The sequence below is a fragment of the Syngnathus typhle genome, linkage group LG11, assembly GCF_033458585.1.
Source record: "Syngnathus typhle isolate RoL2023-S1 ecotype Sweden linkage group LG11, RoL_Styp_1.0, whole genome shotgun sequence".
Taxonomy (NCBI): domain Eukaryota; kingdom Metazoa; phylum Chordata; class Actinopteri; order Syngnathiformes; family Syngnathidae; genus Syngnathus; species Syngnathus typhle.
In genome coordinates this window covers 6,212,647-6,233,129 of record NC_083748.1, presented here as the reverse complement: position 1 = coordinate 6,233,129, position 20,483 = coordinate 6,212,647, and the positions used below count along the sequence as shown (strand labels likewise).

Here is a 20,483-nt window from a genome sequence, read left to right as displayed (position 1 = left end):
CCAGGCCCTTCTTTGAGCTGTGTAATGAGTTGTGTGGATTAATGCAACCAACAACGGAACATTTTGATATCTCTACTTCGGCATCCTTGAATTGTTTGAACTAAGTAATAAAGATGGCGGATTGGCGAAACAGTTTGCACGCACCCATTACTAGAAAATTGATAAAACTGAACGGAGTAAAAAATATCCCCCAAACACATTATTAAGGTGTTTCTGCAACACCTGGAGAGATAGATAAAGCTTTTTTTACAATCTTGGCTCCAAGTACGCAATAAAATGTATTTAAAAGGTAAAATAGTGGATTTTCTATATGTCGCCATTAATGTTGTTTTACTGTTCCATGTGTGTTCGTAGCATTTGTTTCAAATCATCACCAAAACGTGTGAAGACGTAAAAGTAACACCAAAAAAGGAGACATTGCAACACAAAACGCCATTGAATGTAGTATTGTTTACCTCCTCGCAACGAAAAGGTGAACTATGGCGACATCCACTGGATAGAAAATGAATTACAGAGAAGATTAGGAGAAACCTCGGAATAAAAACAGGCACAGCAATAGGTGATGAAGAATCGTGCTTTATTTGAACTGCTCAGACATGTTAGCTTTCTTCAAAGATTTGTGTATATATTGTGTGCTGATAATCTCAATACAGACCGACAGTAGGCAGCAATAACTAAGGAATTTGAACAAAGAAAATCATAGAAACTACTCGGATTTAACATTTGAATACTTTGAAAAGATGCCATTCATTTGTGTAATAAATTCAAATGGAATATTAATAACTACAGGATTAGGCATTGTGAGGTAGGACGAGCTACATTACTCTGGAAATTAACATCAGACAATCAACCAAATTAAAATTTGACATAACGTTCAGAATTTATATCTTTTTTTTAAATGTGGACACTGACAGTGAAATGGGGAAACTGCTGGTTAGATTGTGGTAAACAATGGAAAGATAGATTGTTTAGGCATGGCTCACGTTAAGGTTTCCCCCTGGGCTGAAAAAAACGACACGACTACTCGAGAGTTGATATTAACATGAATGTCAGAGCGTGTGTAATTATTAATTGTTGCTACGTGACACCTAATACGTAACACAAATTTGGACCATCTATGTCGCCAAATACTGGCAAACCAACTATTATTTTCAAGCCAACCAAAGCGACATGAGATACCGCCAAATAAAACCTCTTATGCAAGTCAAAATATAGTTTAAAAATAATTTTGCATTATTTCTATTAATTTTTTATTGGTGTAATGCAGTGATTCCCCACCAGTGCCTTAAGAGATTATGTCTAATCAAACAAGCAATAAAAGAATGAGTTAAGCAATAATGACCCGCCTCCACAATGGCCAAGCAGCATCATAATTACGTTAAACATTAACAGAATCAGATTAACAAGAATACAAAAATCACCAATACAGGCTTTTAAAAATACACTTTGTATAATAAGGTCAACAGTCTTATACTTTGCAGGACATTCACAGCATATCTGCGGTGCACCTCCTTAGCTTAGCGTAGCAACTAAAGACAAAATGAAGAGAATAGGCAACATCTTCAGGTACACTTGCACAATCTACAAAGGGCTACATTGAAAGTTTTGTCCCTGTGAAGACAATAATGATCCATTTTGATTAATACTGTCTGGGGGGTATTTCATTACTGTAATTTGCTGTCTTCAGTGATGTGCTTATTTATTGAAGCATTCAAGCTTGGTGTCAATTAGAGTAGAGGCCGCTATTTTGAAATTTCAGTATACAGTGTTCTCACGCAAATTCATCCCATCTTTCTATCTGCTGAAACAGTCACCTGTTTGACATTTTTGTGTGATGTCCAACCTAAACATATTGATTTTACGTCATCTTGGTGCCAAGGTACTGTGTTTTAATGAGGTTGTCTTTATTAAAGTCAAGCCAGGATATAGTATAATAGAAAAGTAGTGCTTGGTCAGCAATTTGTGACATCTATAGGCAATTATATTTCATTTGTAGCAGCAACATCAAATACTTGCAAGTCAGGGCTTGGTCCCGAACCTCCGCAAGATGGGGGAACACTGCACAGTGGTGCCTTGATATACAAGTTGACTTTGTTTCATGCTTGCAACTCGAAATTTTTATGTTTCAAATCACCTTTCTATATTTAAATGAAAGTGTTTCAGCCCCCTAAAAAAAAAACTCAGATAGTAGATAGTACTCCATAATATTGTACTTTATAAACCCATGCAGTAATAACAGTTACACAAAAAGATTAATTCCTTCTGGCGTACATGTGCACTTGGCCACCAGGGCACAGTGTATTAGACAGCCAGGCACGAAGAAGAGTTTCACAACTACTGCTAAGTGACTCGAGTCACTCATATCTCAAGGCACCACTGCACTTGGTATTGAATCCTTCATATAAAATGCTTGGTGGCCTAAATGAGATTATTTATCAATGTAAGGTTATAGGTGATTCTTTAGGTGATGCACAAGTATTTGAGATGTAACATGTCAAGTTTGAATTGCTACAAGAGCCAAGCAACAGTCTGGACCACGACCTAGCATGGTCAATGGGCTAATAGAAAAACTAAATATACAATTCAACAGTTTGGGTGTCACTTAGAAATATCAATACTAGAACACTTTTTTGGGGACATGGTAAAATCATGACATGTATTCTTAGTTGGATTTTCCCACTACTGTATAAAGGTGTACCAAGTTCCCACATGGAACATTAACTCATCAGCTTAGCCGCTAGTTTACTCCGTAAACAAATACAGCGCAGCTCAGCCTCTGGCTAGCGGACGTCATGGCGAGCGATATGCTTTTGTTGATACAGCACACGCATTTTAAACAGTTTTTGACAATATCAGGTTATTTTTATACAAAATATGTTCCAAGTGAGCCCAAACTCTTTGAATGGTAGCCTATCTCTATGCTAATTCTATAGCTGGTTGGTGGGCATGCTGCCTCACATGCCTCATGCAGGCATGCAAAAAAAAAAAAAAAAAATCCCTACAAATCAGGTGCATGCCGCCAGGTGACTTCAGTTCCATTCATTTGAACAACCAATTCTAGCTGCAGGTAATGCTGCGTGAAAAAGAATGAACAAGGCACTGTGAACATTTGGTGCATATGTACAGTGCGATGCATGCAAAGGAACAATCATGTTAATTTTGAAAACAAACTTTCAGGCCAATAAAGTGTGGAGAAAATTCTTCATGGCCACAGTGAGGTAATGCTGGGACGTACATTTGATTTACGGTTGAGGTCCCACAAGAACGCCTTCAATCTCTTTCTCTCAGTGGAATGTTCTGATAGAAGCGTGAAGGAATAATAATCGTGCTTGTCGCTGTGCTTTGAGCCGCAAACATTTACTTGTGCGATTTTTGATATTCATCAAGAACAATGAAGATTCGGCCTACGATGCATCACAGTGAGTACACATAGATGGATGGATGGATGGATGCAAAAATGGATGGATGCCCAGCTGACCTTCTTAACGCCGGCTGCTGATGAAAATATGTGTGAGGTTTGGAAGTGTGCAGGCGGGACTAGTTCCTTACGATAACCTCGGGTGTCAGGTGACATGGCTGACGCTCAATGTGCTTTAGCGGCACTCGGGCAGAGGGCCCATGCTCAGCGTGTCCTCCTCGCTGATGGTCTCCAGCTCCTCGGTGCGCACGGCGTGCGTAATGAGCTGCAGCTCCTCTGTGAGAGTCTCGCTGCGGTAAGCCACCCGGATGTCAGGGAGGTTGCTGCGGCGGATGTCGTTGCTCTCGGGGCCCTCTTTGTAATAGTTGGGGCCCAACCAGTAGCTTTTGGCCTGGGGAGACAACAAGGACGCTGCTGTCACTTAATAGTCATATACAATCCCATTTAAATATCACATCACAACTATGCACAATTACAGACGAGTAACATAAAACCGACACCGGCTGAAAATCAAGACAGCAGTTTTTACCTTGTGTGAAAAGCCACTCATGAGAACACTGTTTCTTGCCAGCTCGCACATGTCGCAGGAGCTCAGCTTCCACACCTGAGTGGCGATGCTGTACTCCTCCATGAGAGGCTCCTGGACACACACATTGTTACTTCTGACCATCTATTATATTACGCAAGCTGAAGCGTCCTTACGCTGACCTTGGTGAAGTGGAACTGGAGGGGATCGTCCGTGGACAGGGACACCACGAGGCCTCTTGACAGGTACTCTGGCAGCGGATTGCGGTGGTAGCTTAGGAACAGGCTGTTGTTGCTAAGAGGGGACATGGCGATGCCGATCTGGGCCAGGTAGTACAAATACTGCAGCACGGGAGCCTGAGGAGAAAAATGCCAAAGACATTTATTAATAGAGGAGAGCGTTGAGTCTTAGCTTATTCATTACGTGATGTGGTGCTGACCTTTCTGAGCAGCAGCCCATGGGAGATGTTCTCAGACAGCATGAAACCTGAAACCAGGTGATGGACTGGCCCCGCCTCCCCACAGTGAGGTCGCAGTACAAACGTATGAAAGCCTCGCCTCCTGTTTTACAGAGATTTTTTTTTAAATAATTTTCTTTTAATGAGAGGGAAAGTTGTCAGTTTGACGTCACCTGCGCAGGTGATTGAGCACGGTCATGTTGGCGTAGGTGTAATAGAGGTAGTAGGAGTAGGGCGGGTTGTCCTCGTCTCTCCAATTGGCTGGCAGAGGACTATCCAGATTGAAAATGTGGTGCTCAGGTTTGGACTCATCATCCACGCTGTCAAAGCCCACCACCTGTATGAAGAAGAACGCCCCATGGAATTTAGTCTGTGCGAGTAAGAGTCACGGCTAAAAATTTGAAATTGACACTCACATGCTCCAGGAAGAGATGCAGCTCAGGATGATTTTGGGGGTTGATGGTGGCTTCAAATAGAGGCAGGAAGATGTTCTCCAGCATCTCCTGGAAATTAGCCAGTTGCTTCTTTGTGTGATACACATCACTGTGGAAATGGAATGCTTGTGTGAATTTGTTAAAAAAAAAAAAAAAAGGCTGCGGCTGGGTTCTTTGGTGGTGTTACTTACAAAAGTCGGGGCACCTGGACAAGCCAGCGCACATTATCCGAATACACCCGATGCTTGACGGCCCACTGGGCCAGCTTGGTCCATTCGTCTCTAGAGCGACCGTAGATGGACAGCCGCAGCTCTGAGTTCTGGTATTTGCTCTCCTCAAGATCGTACATAACCTCCTGTAGAAACAAATGTTTGTTGATTTTGTGTCTGTGTTTAAAGTCTTAAAAGTCTGTGGGTCTGATTTTCTGTGTTTACTAATGTCTTTGCGCTTTAGCTACAATAGCGCTGGCAGTTTTGACAAAGAAACATTTGCACGAGCAAACCTTCAGTAAATTAGGCCATATGAAGCTTCTTCCAAACCTTGACTATGTGTGCAAAGTATTTCCCCTCAACGCAATTGTCAGTCTTGATGAAGATCTCTCGGAGGATGGACTCTCCGATGGGATTGTATTTGGCATTGAATTTGTCAAAGCGATGGAACGTGTTACGGTCCTGTAAAAAAAAAAAAGTTATAATGATGTCCTCACACACACGGATTTACTATATTTTGTCCTCCTTGCTCCAATTTCTCACCGCATGCATGTCAAGCGTGTCCACGCTCAGATCGAAGGCTGTCAGGTTCATGGTCTCGAACACCTCCTTGAGGGTTTGACCCCGGCCGCGCTCAATATGAACAATCTCCCCGGGGTATTTTTTCATGGCCCTCTTGATGAAGCGCAGCAGGTGTTTTTGGTTCATACAGGACGACGCATGTATGTGTGTGTCGACCTGGAGCCACACACACGTGTCATTATTTCAATATTAAATCAACCATTTATAAATTATAATAGTCATTTAGATAAAGTTTGGTTACTGTAGCTGAGCTAGCACAATTTGTTGGATCTTACTTTGCGTATGTTGTAAAAGTCTCTGTGAGGAACTTTCTTCTGGGCCGCCAGCTCCTTCATCTCATTTAGGAGGATGTGCATTTGATATTTGGAGCTTAGGTACTGGAGGCGCCGGTAGCAAAACGATTTCCTGTTAGAACGCACATGGAGATTTAAAAAAAAAAAAAAAAGGAGGAAGTATATTATTGTAAATAAAATAAAGTTTACTTAATAGTCTATTATAGAAAAATAGTGCAAGACATGTAAATTATATGAACTCTTGCGGTTGCCAAAATAAAAAAAATATACAATAAACGATAATGAATAAAATAAAAGTAAATAAAATAAAATATACATATTAATTATACATTTATTTTAATAATTATATTAAGTTACCAATATGTGGATTGTCACCTAGAGTCGAAAACCTAATACTTACACAGGGCCATTAATGATGAGGGCCATCATTACGTTCATATCTGCAATATATTCTTTCAGGTCAGGATATGGCAGGTCTAATAGTGTACTTCTGTAAACACAGATTTGATGGTCAAACTTCAATGACACAAGTACTGTTGAAACACTCTTTGCCAGGCCACGTACTTCTCTGTCGTGTTCTTGGTATAAACATGCATTACTCCATCTACCATCTTGCAGGTATATTCCGTATCGGAAGGAAGAATTTTGGGGTCCAGATTCTCATAAGGGTGCGTCTCAGAAACAGGTGGGTGGACGGGGGCATCTGTACAAAAAGTGTGGAGAAATTGCATCATCTCAACTGCGAATGACAACGTGAAGCAGCGCACACATGACTATTATGTTCAACATGGAACTCGCTCGAGGACAGTCAAAGCATCGAAATTCAAATGATCAAAATGTTTCCTTTTGCTCAGTGGGAGACCGCTGTATTCAAATGAGCCCCTTAAAATGATTCAGAAATGTATAATAACTAAGTAAAAGGTTAAAGGATGCAAAAAAAGAAACATGGAAGGATTAACTAAGCTTGAAATCAGCACAAAAGTGTAGTGTAGCCTAAAAATAAATAAGCAAAAAAAAAGGGCTTCAATTTGCTAGGGGGCATGAAAACTAAACTCTGTAGCAGCAGCAAATAGGTCATGTGGTCAGATGAGTCCAGATTGAGCAAAAACGAAATCAGGTCAGCTGACTACGTTTTGAATGATCGGATTTTTCCCACCAAGGCAAATGGATCTGGCTTTTGAGCTAGAGTCGTTCAAACAAAATATTGTTCCATATGACACAAACCCGTCGGCGAATCAACGCATACCAGCATCGACGGGGGTCTCGGGGAATTTGTCATAGATTCCCAAATCCAGTGGCTTCAAGCCAAGGTCCTGCAAGGCGTGAGCCGTGGTCTTGCAAAAGGACTGCAGCGATCTGTTGATGTACTTCTCTCGAATGAACAAAGCCTTCACCACACACTTGGCAGCGTCAACCAGGTCAGTGAAGGGCACCTGAGCAGATATTAAATCCACATATAAGAGAAATGGGCTAGCTGGAAAAAGCTTCAGATTACAATTTTTTTTTTAAACACGACAAAGACTTCCTCACCCCGCATTTTTCCTCTCCGGATATTGAAACCCGCTGATACTCTCTCTCCATCGGCAGTTCCCGCTCCTTAATGCCATTATCAACGGCATCAACACTTTTCTCCTTCATTAACCTTAATAGAGGGCAGTTGAGAGTTAAAAAAAAATGTGTGTAATTTTCAGCGCCATTACGTTAAATTAGTCGATCTCACAGGGCGCACCCGAGGGTCTTTCTAACGTGCCGCATCATAACAGTCGGGGACTCATTGATACGTGGAAATCAACTAGCGAATGACAACGTGAAGCAGAGCACACTCACTCGAGATCTGCGGCACTGTCGATTTTCAAGAAGTCCTGTTTGGCGCGGAGCAAGATTTCGGGCTCAAGCCTTGGCGTGAGCGGGGGCAGCGTAGGGAAGCGTGTTGAAGAGGGCGGCGAAGGACAGGGGGCAAATTTGAGGTTGAGCACACGGACAGACAGTGAACAATAGTGTGTGCACTACACACAGATACATACACAGACTGATTACAGCATTTTAGCATTTAAGTAATCAAGGGGATTTTCAGAGACATGATCATCAGATTGAGTGGTGCAGATGCAGGAAGCAGCAACTCTCCTTGTGTAGCGTGCACGCGTGTCCGTGTGTGTGTGTGTGAGTGTGTGTGTGTGTGTGTGTGTGTGTGAGTGCGTCCAAGCAAGTAAGCAGGAGAAAGCCAACACTTTGTCTGACATATCAAAGACTGCAATTGACAACTTTTGCTCCTCACTTGATGTCCTGGCTGATCTGCCGCTCGAGTCGGTGCCGGCGCTCCTCCAGCTGCTCGATGGGGCTGTCCTCTGGGAACTCATAGGGGGCGCTGCGCATCTCACTTTCTGCCATGCTGCGCGTGAACAGCTCCTGACGTCAAGAACACAGTCGTCAGTGTGGGGAACATCTGGGTCAGCTTTCACAGGAAAAACAAACGCGACCTCGGCTGAGGCGGTGCCGTGTATCATTGGCAAGGTCAGTGTTGAGCTCAAAAAAGCTCAAGTGTCATCTCCGTGCAGAATTTCGCAAGATCACGAGCATAGCGGGGTGATTTCAAAATTCCCACTCAGATATCAAACAGTCCAAGTCCGGCGTCTGCTGCTCTCTCTCTTATGAGCCGCCATGTTCTAACACAAAAAACATGCAAACTTTATGCTAGCAAACTATACATTTATTCTTGTAAATGTCTTTGCCTACTTTTTAAAAAAATCCATAGATTGTTTTTTTTAGTTGTGTACTTGTTGTAAAATGTCTTTATGGGTTGGGATTTTTATCCCTTCATGGTTTTACTTTACTGTCATTATTAAAAAATATAAAGGAATTATCTTCACAAAATTGAACGTCATTCTCATGTCAATTTGTTTTAATTACAACTTAAGTCCACTGATTCGATAACTTAATTACCGTCATTGAAAATTAAGCGACGCTATATACGATTGTTCCCTAACAGTTAGATCCCTAAATGAAATCTAAGCGGATTCATTCTCACCTCTGCAATTTCTTTGAACTTCTCTTCCATGGAGGAGCGAAGGTCAACCGGGAAGTGTTTCAGAGAGACGGGCGTTCCCGGGAGGGAACGTTGGGGCTTGAGGGATTTGGACCCAGATACACCGCACAGATCTGCAGACACGCCAAAATACATCGTCTTTGTGAAGGCGAGGGCTAATGGGGTGTAGATGCATATGAGCCGCGTCCCATGCTAGATCCCAAACAATGACATCCATCACTTTACTCGCTTCACTCAAAGGTTGACACAGCTTAATCAGACATTGTGCATAAACGCAACATCAGACAAAGTAAACAACTTAGACACAAATAGAAAAGTGGTTGACCCCAAGATTCCAGAGTGTGTGTGTTAGCAAGCTAAAATTGGAGTCTCATTCTGAGCCACTGTGATGAATATTGAAAATATTCCAAGTGGCGTGTAAACGTGCGGTTACCTAGAGAGCGTAAAGTAGCTTTCAACAGAAACCTTAAAGGGGCCGCGAAGCACAGCAACACATAAAGGGAAATCCGGATGAAGTATCCTAAATGCCACTCGTTCCCTCACTTGGGGGAAAAAAAATGTGGCCAAGCCACAACAGGCACCTGAGTTTGACAGAGGACTTTTCCGTTATCTGGACCTGCTGCAAACAGATGGCCGCGGCCACTCCAGACCAAAGCAAACACGCTGCAAGCAAACAAGACAACGCTGCACATTTGCTGTCTTCATGGTTCAGAGAAACTAATATCTCTGAGAAAGCCTATCCTTAGATGTGTGCTCTGTTCACTCACTCGAAGTTCACTCAAATGATGAGTTGAGGACAGTGACACCGTGAAACATGTCAACACACATAGTGCCCTCCTCGGTTTTAGCATGCAGTAATCCCTTCAATCTCCCCTGCCACAGATGACTCTTAATCCAGCAATCCAGAAACTATTTATCTCGGTCGCATCATGTGACTGTACCCAGGGGGACACACAACCATCCCAGCAACAGGCACCCTACAAAAAAACAAACTTGTTTTTGTGGTTCTAATGGATGGCTGGCTTCCAAATCTCAATCTATGGTGGATGTTTTTCCCAATCGTTGAGTAGAAAAGTTCTGTGTGGGTAAAGACGTGGCCTGGTCTGTAAACAAGACATGTAGGACGTCCTTGGCATTGGTTTAGTTTGGGGGGGTGCCTCAACAGAGCAGTTTAAACACTTGAATGTTTTTCTTTCCTCTTCTTGCGACAGCCATGGCGAAATCCTGCTTGGTGTGAATGTGTTGCCAGGTGTCGAGGAAGTTCCTCACCTCAAAAATGTTGTTACTTGTTTGTGAGCGTGTATTTTTGAACAAAATTCTCCAGTTCCTCCGTCCGTCGTTACGCTCAAGCCGAAAAGGCCATGTCAAATCTATTTGATGTAAAACTTCTGAATGGAGTGTATGTCCTCAAAGTTGCTCAAATTGCTATATTTGTCAAACTATGTAAAGGCAAAAAATATGCCAGAGAAATTTATTATGATTACATAAAGAATTAAAGCGATTCAGAAGGCAGTGCAGAGGGGAAAAAAAAAAACTTCTACTACAGGAAGTCTCCCTTATCTCTTTTTCCACTCGGGTAGTGATTGGTTTACGGTGACTGATTCAATCCACGTTTACTAAAGGTGTGACTTTGTTGCTCAATGAACATGTCAAGAATAGCCACAGAGTGTTGTCATGTTGACAAACATGAAGCCTTGCAGTATTGTGGTGGATGGAGTCATGCGAGGACATGAGAGCCCACAGCGTTTTATGAGCTATAAAACCAATTTGTGACCAAACTCTATGTTAGTGTTTATTCCACATATGTGTTGCCATGCATACTTAAGCGGCACACCCTTGCCTTGTCACTTGGCCTGTTCTACCATTTCGTTTAAATATGCAAAACAAATCATAGTATAATTATTACCTCTGTGCTGACTACCATTATGCAAAGTAATTTATTGGCACAAACCAAGGAATTACATTTATTTGTAAATTTGATGATGAACATACATGGGAAAGGTTTTGAATCTATTTTTCTTTAAGCATTTTTGCAATTCTATTTGGTTACTCAGCAAAAACTCAGTTTAATAATCAGTTTAGTCTTGGGAGTAGTTTTATGATTGAGATTTTACTTTCTTTCTTCCCTCAGAAGCCAAGAAAAGACACAGGTGCTCCTTAGCAACCAAAGACCAGAATAAACCTCCACTTTTGGTCCTCCTCATCTTGAACATTCATTAGGCGAACAAATGGATGATGTTGAGGTCATTTTGTTGACTCTCAGAGGACTTTGGCAGGGAGCATAGTCACGGATAACGTGACAGCCTCTTTGAGGAAACAGTAGACCGCCGTTTTGTCAGAATACCAACCAACACGACATCACAAGACAAGCCGCTCACACCGAAACATTGCCCCACAAAACACTAATGCGTCTCCTCTCTAATGAGAGTGATGACAACATTGAGCTAATAGGCAAACTGACTGACTGACTGACTGCAGACTCTTGCAGCATGCGCTCTCATTATGCTCTGAAGTGATTAAGCCACTGGGGGGGAAACTACAGCTCCATAGCAGATGCCCTGAATGTCCACCCACCGCAATAAACTGAAGCTCATCAAGCTTTGCTAAGATCAGCATCGTAGCAACAGAGCAGCCGAGCAAATGCATGACGCAGCCGCCTCTTCCATATGTCCTTCCCCATAAGAAAAACAGGCTGTCAGCATATTACACGCTAAACAAGTTTCCCAACACCCCATTTGGGACTTGTGCAACCTTCCTTGCATGATAAGAACCTTCTGTGTCGACCATAAAGAGGGTGCTGAAACTTATAGAACAGTATTCGTGTCAACGCAGCAAGTCAGTCATCGTGAATGAGTGGAAGTTACAATACCTCCTCTGCGCTGTCTTGTCCTGCTTTCACAGTTAATGTCGCAGTTGCCTGGTCGGAGCTCCTGCGGGATGCTGGGACATTTAACTAGGCCTGGGACAGTCGCTGTACTCTCCCCCGTCGGCCCGGTACATGAGAGAATGTCAGTAAATAGAGAGCGATGGGGATATTCTTACAGCGTAAGCTGCTCTAGCACCAGGATGACAGAACGTCCCTTCTTTTTCCGCTAGGCTTCTGCTGTTGTGCTGTCAGTACGGTGTTGATCGAGTTGCCCCCCTCTTTTCTGGTTGAGCCCCTCTCTCTCTCTCTCTGCCTCGCTCTCTTTTCCCCTGCGTGCTTCTCGGATTCTTCCTGGGTTTCACCGGTTTGCAGAGGATAAACAGCCCGGAGTTGAAGCGACCGGATTTAAATACTGGGCTGGAACATACCACGTGGACAAAAAAGGGTGGGTGGTGGGGGGGGAGGTACCCGGACAAATTACCTCACCCTTCATTGTGCTTTAAAATGGAGGAGGCTCTCGCCTTGTGGCCACGCCCACTCTGCTCTCTTCCTTCCTCCTCCTCCTTATAAACAGCTGCCTCATGAATGCATAACATTTTTATTTTGAAGATGGAGCCAAACTTTTAAGTAGGCGATGTTTGCAAATATCATAACTTTGAAGTATTATTTGAAAATTGGAATGTATTAATTAATATTTATGTATTTCAAATTTCTATCACAGGATATTATTTGATATTATAAGCGTGTGTGTGAAGTTCATTAAAAATAATCTTCCAATGTAAATAATGAATAATTATGATTAGTTTATGGTTATATATATTATGGTAATTATGATTATATAAAATAAGTAAAATATACATACATAAAACCTACTGATGATTGAAATAAAGCAATTTTTGTTTTTTGTTTTATTTTCCAAATGGCAACCTTTGGACTTAAATTTTGCATTCCAATATATTCTGTAGTTAATTTGAATTGAATTAACTGTTCAATTGATGTGAATGCTTGATTGTCTATATGTGCCCTGTGACTGGCTGACAACTAATCCAAAAGCTCATTTACTATCTGTGGCGTTACACCAACACATTATGACTCAGATGGGCAAACACAATTTAAATAAATTGTCAATATGATTTTCAACGCAACAAAGCGTGACTTTAACATTGACATAAAATGTCTCTGTACTCCAAAGGTTAATTCAATTCTTGGTCTGAAGGTTTTATAAACTGAAAATGTCAGTTAACAGTAATCGAGTGGCAGATCAACAGCTTAAGGGGCACAAATATTTGACGAGTCGCGTATCCCTGCAACCCAACCAAAGTAGCAGTTAGGAACACCTACTTTGGTTAATTGCACCTTTCTTTCTGTCAGAAAAAAGAAATATGATCGTAGAAAAACAGTGTACAATGCACTCAAGCTGGGAAAGGCTGCCTTAAAGTATTTACACAGGGCTGACATGAAGTGTAGTATCAATCTATCTATCTAAGTATATGTTCATGCACTTTATGACAGCAACAAATAGTGAAATGCAAGTAGAAGTAGCTCATCCTTTAGAAGGTACAGTTAACCTATGTGCCCACCACTTGGTGTGCCATGAGAATTGTGTAATATCAAATATGTTCCTTGGCTCACTTAAGAGTGGGAAACACTGATCGGGCGGGACATTGTGTTTTCAGAGAGCTAATGAGTGGCACATGAGAGTAGCTGTGCGTTTTGTTTCCCACTACGAGGTACAAAAACAGGCATTGCAGCAGAGAGCTAATCTGTGACCTTGTATAAAATTCCCATGTGAATTTACTGCAAAATAGCACACACACTGACTCTTCACTACTGTCAAACTCAACAGATGGGTTCCCAGAAGCTCTTATCTTCTCTACAACTCATCACAAATACAAACTATATTATGGATGCTAGCAGGGCAAATCCACACCAAGGTTCATACATTACAAAGTCAAATTTCAAATAGCGCCTGTTTCATGTGCTTTCACAATATGGGAATATTGCAAGCATGTTATATGACATTTGTTTAAGGTACATACATGACAGTGACAAGTCCAAAGGTGGACGCAATAAAAAGAATGTTGCTACAGAGACGGACCAATGCTACACCTCGATTGTTTGAAAGATATTTTTATGTCGGGGAGGAGATAAGATTAGCCTGGGTTGTTAATGCATGGTATGGGGATTGTTTGAAGGGCAATGTAAAAAGAATTTCAAATCATATCAATGTGTTTGGGGATCACAGTTAGTTGTATATTTATGGTTGAAACATTAATAATTTGGAGGGGAGCTCAGATGTCACAGTGAAGTGGCTTATGCGTGTTTGTATTAAACATCGTGGTGGTGAGTTTGAGTTTCTTCGACCTGCTGAGGGATAAAAAAAAAAAAAAAGTCGAACTTCAGTCGACATGGCTTCATTTGGGATCAAACCACATGGAGCAAAATTAAACTGGATCTTTGCAATATTACAAAAGAAGCCGAGATGGGGATAAAGCTAAGCATTGTACTTAAGCAGTGCAATGGAATCCATCACATTCATAAACATCATAAATCATCTGTGCTGACATAAACTCGTGTTGGTTTAATACTCCGCGTGATCCAGCAGGGAGCGTTCTTTCCACTGTCATGCTGTGTGTGAAGTAGTAGATTAATAAATGTATATAAAGACTGGATTCTCAACAACTGCTGGCAGAGAATACTCACTGGCTAAGAGTTTGTTTTCATCATATTTATTTATTAACATGTCTCAAGCTGAGGGTGTTTGGGCCCGCGGGGGTGATTAGACACATGCTGTGGCTCTGCAGAGAATCTGCTCGACCTTGTATTATCTGTCCCACCTGTTGGGGTGATGGCTTCCGAGGCACTCCCCAAATCCCTTTTCCACTACTGACAGACCTCCACGGTTAGACACAAGGTATACATAGCAGCAGAAAGGCATTGAATTTTCCATACAGGCACAAAGTAAATTCAAAGAAACCAATAATTTTTGGGGGGGAAAAGATCTTTCAAGTAGGTCTTGATATCATATAATCACAAAAGCAGACAACTAGATATGATAAAAAAAAAAAAAAAACGATTCTATTAAATTTCAATACTCAGTCTTGGATACTTGAGGGCTACAGTACGTGACTCAGACAGACCGGTTGCACAAAAAAATGTCTGCTAAGGTAACATGTCAAAGCGCAAAGCAAATATTTTTTTTAAATGGATCAGTAGTTTTAAATTCAAGTTCAGTGAGCCTGGTGGGGCAGTGACCTTCTACATCCAGCAGATGGCGCTGCTGTACTGTACGAGGCAATGGGTAGCCATTTTAAAGCACATTATCGCCACCCATAGGATTGTACGGGTGCAGCATGGCCTGCAACTCATGCTTTTTCAGTCAAGCGAAGACAGATGTGTTTAAAATTCTTCAGCATATTATCAGTATAAGGGAGTGATCGCTTTAGTCAATCAAGCGGAATATAAAAATTCACTCCTCCTCTCTGGCAGACACTTTAATAGCATCTATATATCACAGAATGTCGCCCAGTCGGCAAATCTTCAGTGCTACATTATATATTCTACTTCATGTGACGCCGAAGGGGTCCGGTGGGAGGGAGCCACCTCCAGAAGGAGAAACTGACAGGTTAATCCATGTTTCCCTCAAAAAAAAAAAAAAAAACCTTCAACACTCATATAAAAGAAGCATTTCAAAAACACTGGGGCATCAAAGATGGGAATTTATTTGGAAGCTTATCAGGGTTGCTCTAAGGTACGATACTGTAGAGTTGAGTTTATTTTTATACGAGTAGCAGGCAATTTGTCATTACAATTATTACAAAGGCTTTTTTGTGATCTGCATGTGGCTCTTATGACGGATCACGCATTCAGGCGGTTCAGCCGAGCGACCAAGTGAGAGCACAAAAATGGCTGCAGAGCCCTCTAAGTTATTTATTACTGCAGCAAAGATGGGTTTCCTCAGCAAATATGATTCAGTATCAGCAGCAGCGCCCCTTTAAACACACAACATTTGTGCTTGGTCATAGCATGCTAGTGCGACAGCATACTGTGATTACATAATAAAATCACTATGAACATGTAATTGCTTCAAAATGTAATTATTTCTGCTTTACCATCACCAGCAGGCAGTCACTCGTCAAACTAAGTAAAGAATCTCTGTATTCAACAGATAGATATGCAGTTCAATATTGTATTGTTGACATGACATGGACGCAATGAAAAGAAATAATACAGTAAAACCTTTAAAGGACATATATTTTCTCAGAAATAATCTTTTAACCAAATTCCTCCTGGGTCAAACTGTCACATCACCAAAACCTTTAAGAGGGGAACAGGCAATGTTTTAAATAATATTTGCGCTTAAAATAAAGTTAACAACAACAGTTTCTTACATTTTAAAATTAACTGAAGAACTGGAGAAGTCGCATAGAGGCTGGCGCTAATGTTTACATTTGCAGTTGACGTCAGAGTCCTTATCTTCACCATGCACAAAACTTCTCCCAACCATTTTTTAAAAAAAAATTTTACAAGAGCCACCGAAAAGGTTAAATCCACACCATCAATGTTCTGAAATTTGCTGAAATGACATCTTAGGGATGCTCAGGTCTTACTGATAGCCTAATTTTAACTTACTGGAGCCTAACCCTGCCTTGCTGACTTTAGGAGAAAGGCAAGGCACATCTGGGACTGGTTGTAAGCGATTGGCAGGGCACATACCAACAACTATTTTACACGTATAAGTAAGAAGCATGTTTTGTTGGGAAGGTAACGTGAGAGGAAGCCAGAGAAACTCAAGCACAAGCAAAAGAGGATTCAATATGATGTTAGGTACTATTCATCTAGAAATTGAAGTTGTATTGGGAGAGGTTAGCTGACAAGATAGAATGGTTGAAAGGTGTGCAGAAGTAGAGATAAGAATGATGCTTAGCCAGGCGCAAATGATAAAACTCTCATCACTACCAGAGAAGGGCAAGTGAACATAGATGTGTATTTCCAATATCCAAACTCAGTCAAATGCATTTTGCACAACTCAAAGTAATTTCTCAGGACTGTAAAACTTTTTTAAAAAAGGTACATCCATGGCAATTCATTCTAACAGTCTCCTCTGGGTTATAAGAAGCTCCTTCACCTCACTTCTTTGACACACAATGTCAAATATTTAGCTTTTCTCACAGATTCTAAAGAATCCCCGATTGAGTCTCACTCACCAGGACTGGTGGTGCTCTGCAGGCTGCCCCTCTTGCGGAGCGGGGACTTAGGCTTCCCTGAGTTGTCACCAGTGGAGAAAGATGCTGACATCTTGCTGCCTGCATTCATGCCGCTAGTGGAGCGAAGACCATTAGGGCTGCGCAGTGACCAAAAGAGGGAGGGGGGAGGAGGAGGAACGGCTCCGACGCATGAGCTCCGTCTCACATTAGGGCAGCCAGGCAGCTGGACCCACGCGAGACTGTGACAGGCTCCTCTGCAGACTTGGCTCCTCCTCCTCCCTACCAGCCGCAGGTCAATCGAGACACTAAAAGCAAAGATTGCCCAACTCCTGCTGAGGGCCATCCTCCTTGGTTGCCCTAGCAACCGTAAGATAAGCGTCAAGCAGCTAATGTAAGGGGATCCAGCTGTAGGAGGACACTGGTCGCGAGAGTGCAGCTAGCATACCGGGCAGCTTGCCTCAAGATGGGCTGGAAGGTGAGCGAAGGACAAAAGATTTTTTTCCGCCACACTGATCTAAAAATAGCACAGATATACAACCAGACCCGCAAAAGGCAAAAGGAATGCTGGAAAGGTGAGTGAAGTTACTCAAATACACCAGCTTGAAAGCAGTCCCCAAATAATCATCTGAAAAGTTCCAAAACAAGACACACAGCCCAAACACTACTCGAGATTTAGTAACAGCGACAAGTAATGTTAAACAATGTCAACAATTCAACATTGTGTCACATAATTTGCTCATCTTAATGTTTAGTACCAAAGTTTTTATTATAGTATCTATATTAAGAGAGAAACGGTTACACATAATACATCTTGTAGCACTGCTAATGACATTATTCTTTTGCCTTTTCTAAATAATAATCTGTCAAAGCCTGTGACATTTTATAAACTTAAGTATTAGCTGATGATGAAAGATGAAGCCTCAGTTTAATGTCAAGTGCTTTTTGCAGTGAGACTGAAGCAAGAGCACCCAACACCACCACCTAGTGACGACAATTATTTATGCAGCTAGAAGTGAAAATCCTCCACGATGCCATACACAGCGACCTCACTCACTATTGGTCTTGTGTAGATAGATGCAGATTTAAATTAAAATATTTATGTATTACAGACAGCAGGGTATCATAGTGATAAAGTGGACACACACCAGCCAACACATACAGTGGGTACACAAGTCCAATAAGGGGATTCAATGCAAGAAAAAATATGTAGATCAGTTTCTCTAATATTAAGTTACATGATGTACCATTCGGGACAGTACATATATTTTCTTTAACATTAGACAGTGCAGTCATTGATCACTTCGTCCACTTTTACTTTCACGTTTATGTGGAGATCACGTGACATCGTACTTGAAGCAACCAAACTTTAAATTAAAGAAAACACAAAATATTTCGAATGAAAAATGCCATGTTATATGTAACTTGGTGAATATATTATGGGAAATTGATGACTTACCACCACCACCACCCGACATAGTTGCAGATGAATCGGAATTCGTGAAGCAGCTCATTAAAACAGGAAGTTGCCTGTCAAAACACGACAAATAGTTGATGTATTTTTATTCCCCCGATTCAAAACATAAATTCGCTAGCGTAAACGGGAATCATATCCCTTCAACCTCGAAGACTGAGCTAACTAGCTGCAACAACTTAGCTTTGTGTTCTCTCGACTCACGTTAGCGTGTTAACGGCACCGCTAAGTTAAATAAGTTATTGTTCAAATAAGTATGTCTTGTTTTTACCTTGGCTTTGTAACGTCAGCATTTGCGTGGTTAAACTTGAACGGAAGTCATCCAGTCGTAGGCGTGTCTTTTTTGTTTAGTGTTTCCTGCTGTGTGCTTCGACGAATAAATCATTCCTCCCACGACTAAATTATTTAAAAAAAAAAAAAAAAGTAAGGTGATGATGGTTTTAAAAAAACAAAATGGTACATGTACTCACAGGGGAAAACAGCCTCTTAGAAAAAGTCATTTATAGCTGCAATATTTTGCTGACATATTGTAATTTGATGACAGCGTCATAATGTATAATTTATTATCAAATAAGTAGATTGCAGGGTGCTTTTTAAACCTCTCAAGTAAGCTAGTCATACACAACTGAGAGCAGACGGCGGTCACAAAACGCAAAGTTAGTGTAAATAGTAAAGTCTGAAATACACAAGTTAACGATTTACCTTCCACTATCTGATGAAACCAAGTTTAACTGTTGTCTATAAGACGGTAATATAGATAGATCAACAACAGCATTTATTATTTTTAGTAAATATAAATAAAATAATATTATTCCGACCAATTAAAGTAAGTAAACAAAGGTTCACCAGTTAGATGAAAATAAGCGGTGTCGCTTATATTGAAAGACAAAATAAAATGTCTTGGTCTACTCTATACCTTTACTATGATCTTAAATTAGCTTGTAGTATATGATGAAATCAAATGTCTTTCTAGGGCATGAAGAAAATTCATCTTCTTTCTCGCCTTATCGCGCTTTTCATCTGCCCCCGCACTCTCCAGGGCCTTCTTGCATAATAGCACTTCAGCTTCAATGGCCTTTGCCCTCCTACAGGCAGTCAGTACAAAACACTAACTTGAAAACTCGACTTTTTTTATTTTACAACTGCCACAGCAAAAATTCATACTCGTCTTCTGAAACGGGCTGCCTTAAAAATTTGCTTCAGGTATACCAGCCATGCCAAGATGTTGATGTGCTTTTCTCCACAGCCGTCTAAGTACAGTTACAGTTTTCAAAGGGTGAATAAAAAAAGTAAACAAAAAAGCAATCTGCTGTTGGGTGTTTGTATAGAGCAAGGGTTGTTTTCATTGTTGATTGCTGTATTCAGTTCTATATTTTTCTTAATTAAATGAGCTAAGAGGAGGTCATGAAATACAACTCATTGAATGAATACTCACGCGATCCGTCCCAGATACAATAAGTGAAACAAATGTGAGGAGGCGTCTGGTATAGTCTGTAAAAAAACAGTATTTAGAGAAGACACACAGATAAAAAGAGCAAGCTCCTCCCACCACCCACAGCAGCACAGAAAAATGTCACGAGGTAAAAATTGCCATGGGGATGGTGGAGCCTGGCGGATCTGGAGGCGAGTTGATCCATTGTTGGGGCGTGAGGATTGCCACACTCCGCCATCCTCCAGACTTCAACACGGAAGCCGCATCATCCTGTGAAAAGCCAAAATATATTTTTTTGAATGTGCTAACGTGTCAGAAGCATGTGGGAATCATGTAATTGTAATGTACTGTAAAATGAACCGTACTCATATGATGACGAATAATAAATAAAAGATTTGTGGAAGTCCCTAAGATGACAGAGTGGGCTATCTGGAGGTGGAAGTACAGAAGTTCGAGACCTGACCAAGCTTTTTAACTGTGATTTAACTCATAAGAAGGCGTCAGTATTCTTTCAAAAACATAGAAACTCTTTATTACAACCGTAG

At 41.2% G+C, this 20,483-nt stretch overlaps 1 protein-coding gene across 4 annotated transcripts; it reads right to left on the bottom strand.

The window, feature by feature from the left end:
- Nucleotides 1-560: 560 nt before the first annotated feature.
- On the bottom strand, nucleotides 561-18,902 carry LOC133162912 (AMP deaminase 2-like). Of its 4 annotated transcripts, XM_061292434.1 has the most exons (20): nucleotides 18,778-18,902; nucleotides 18,492-18,562; nucleotides 17,036-17,392; nucleotides 8,945-9,075; nucleotides 8,195-8,325; nucleotides 7,747-7,815; nucleotides 7,450-7,561; nucleotides 7,166-7,352; nucleotides 6,484-6,622; nucleotides 6,320-6,409; nucleotides 5,902-6,031; nucleotides 5,588-5,782; nucleotides 5,375-5,506; nucleotides 5,027-5,190; nucleotides 4,818-4,944; nucleotides 4,575-4,738; nucleotides 4,384-4,504; nucleotides 4,127-4,300; nucleotides 3,948-4,058; nucleotides 561-3,809 (listed from the first exon to the last, which is right to left on the bottom strand). In XM_061292434.1, the coding sequence occupies exons 2-20, from the start codon at nucleotides 18,544-18,546 to the stop codon at nucleotides 3,594-3,596; spliced, it is 2,805 nt and encodes a 934-aa protein (XP_061148418.1). In that variant the 5' UTR covers nucleotides 18,547-18,562; nucleotides 18,778-18,902; the 3' UTR covers nucleotides 561-3,593. The 4 variants fall into 4 exon arrangements, with proteins under 4 accessions (XP_061148418.1, XP_061148419.1, XP_061148421.1 ...); XM_061292435.1 differs by lacking the exon at nucleotides 17,036-17,392; XM_061292437.1 differs by lacking the exons at nucleotides 17,036-17,392; nucleotides 18,492-18,562; nucleotides 18,778-18,902 and adding an exon at nucleotides 11,832-12,245.
- Between the last annotated feature and the right edge of the window lie 1,581 nt (nucleotides 18,903-20,483).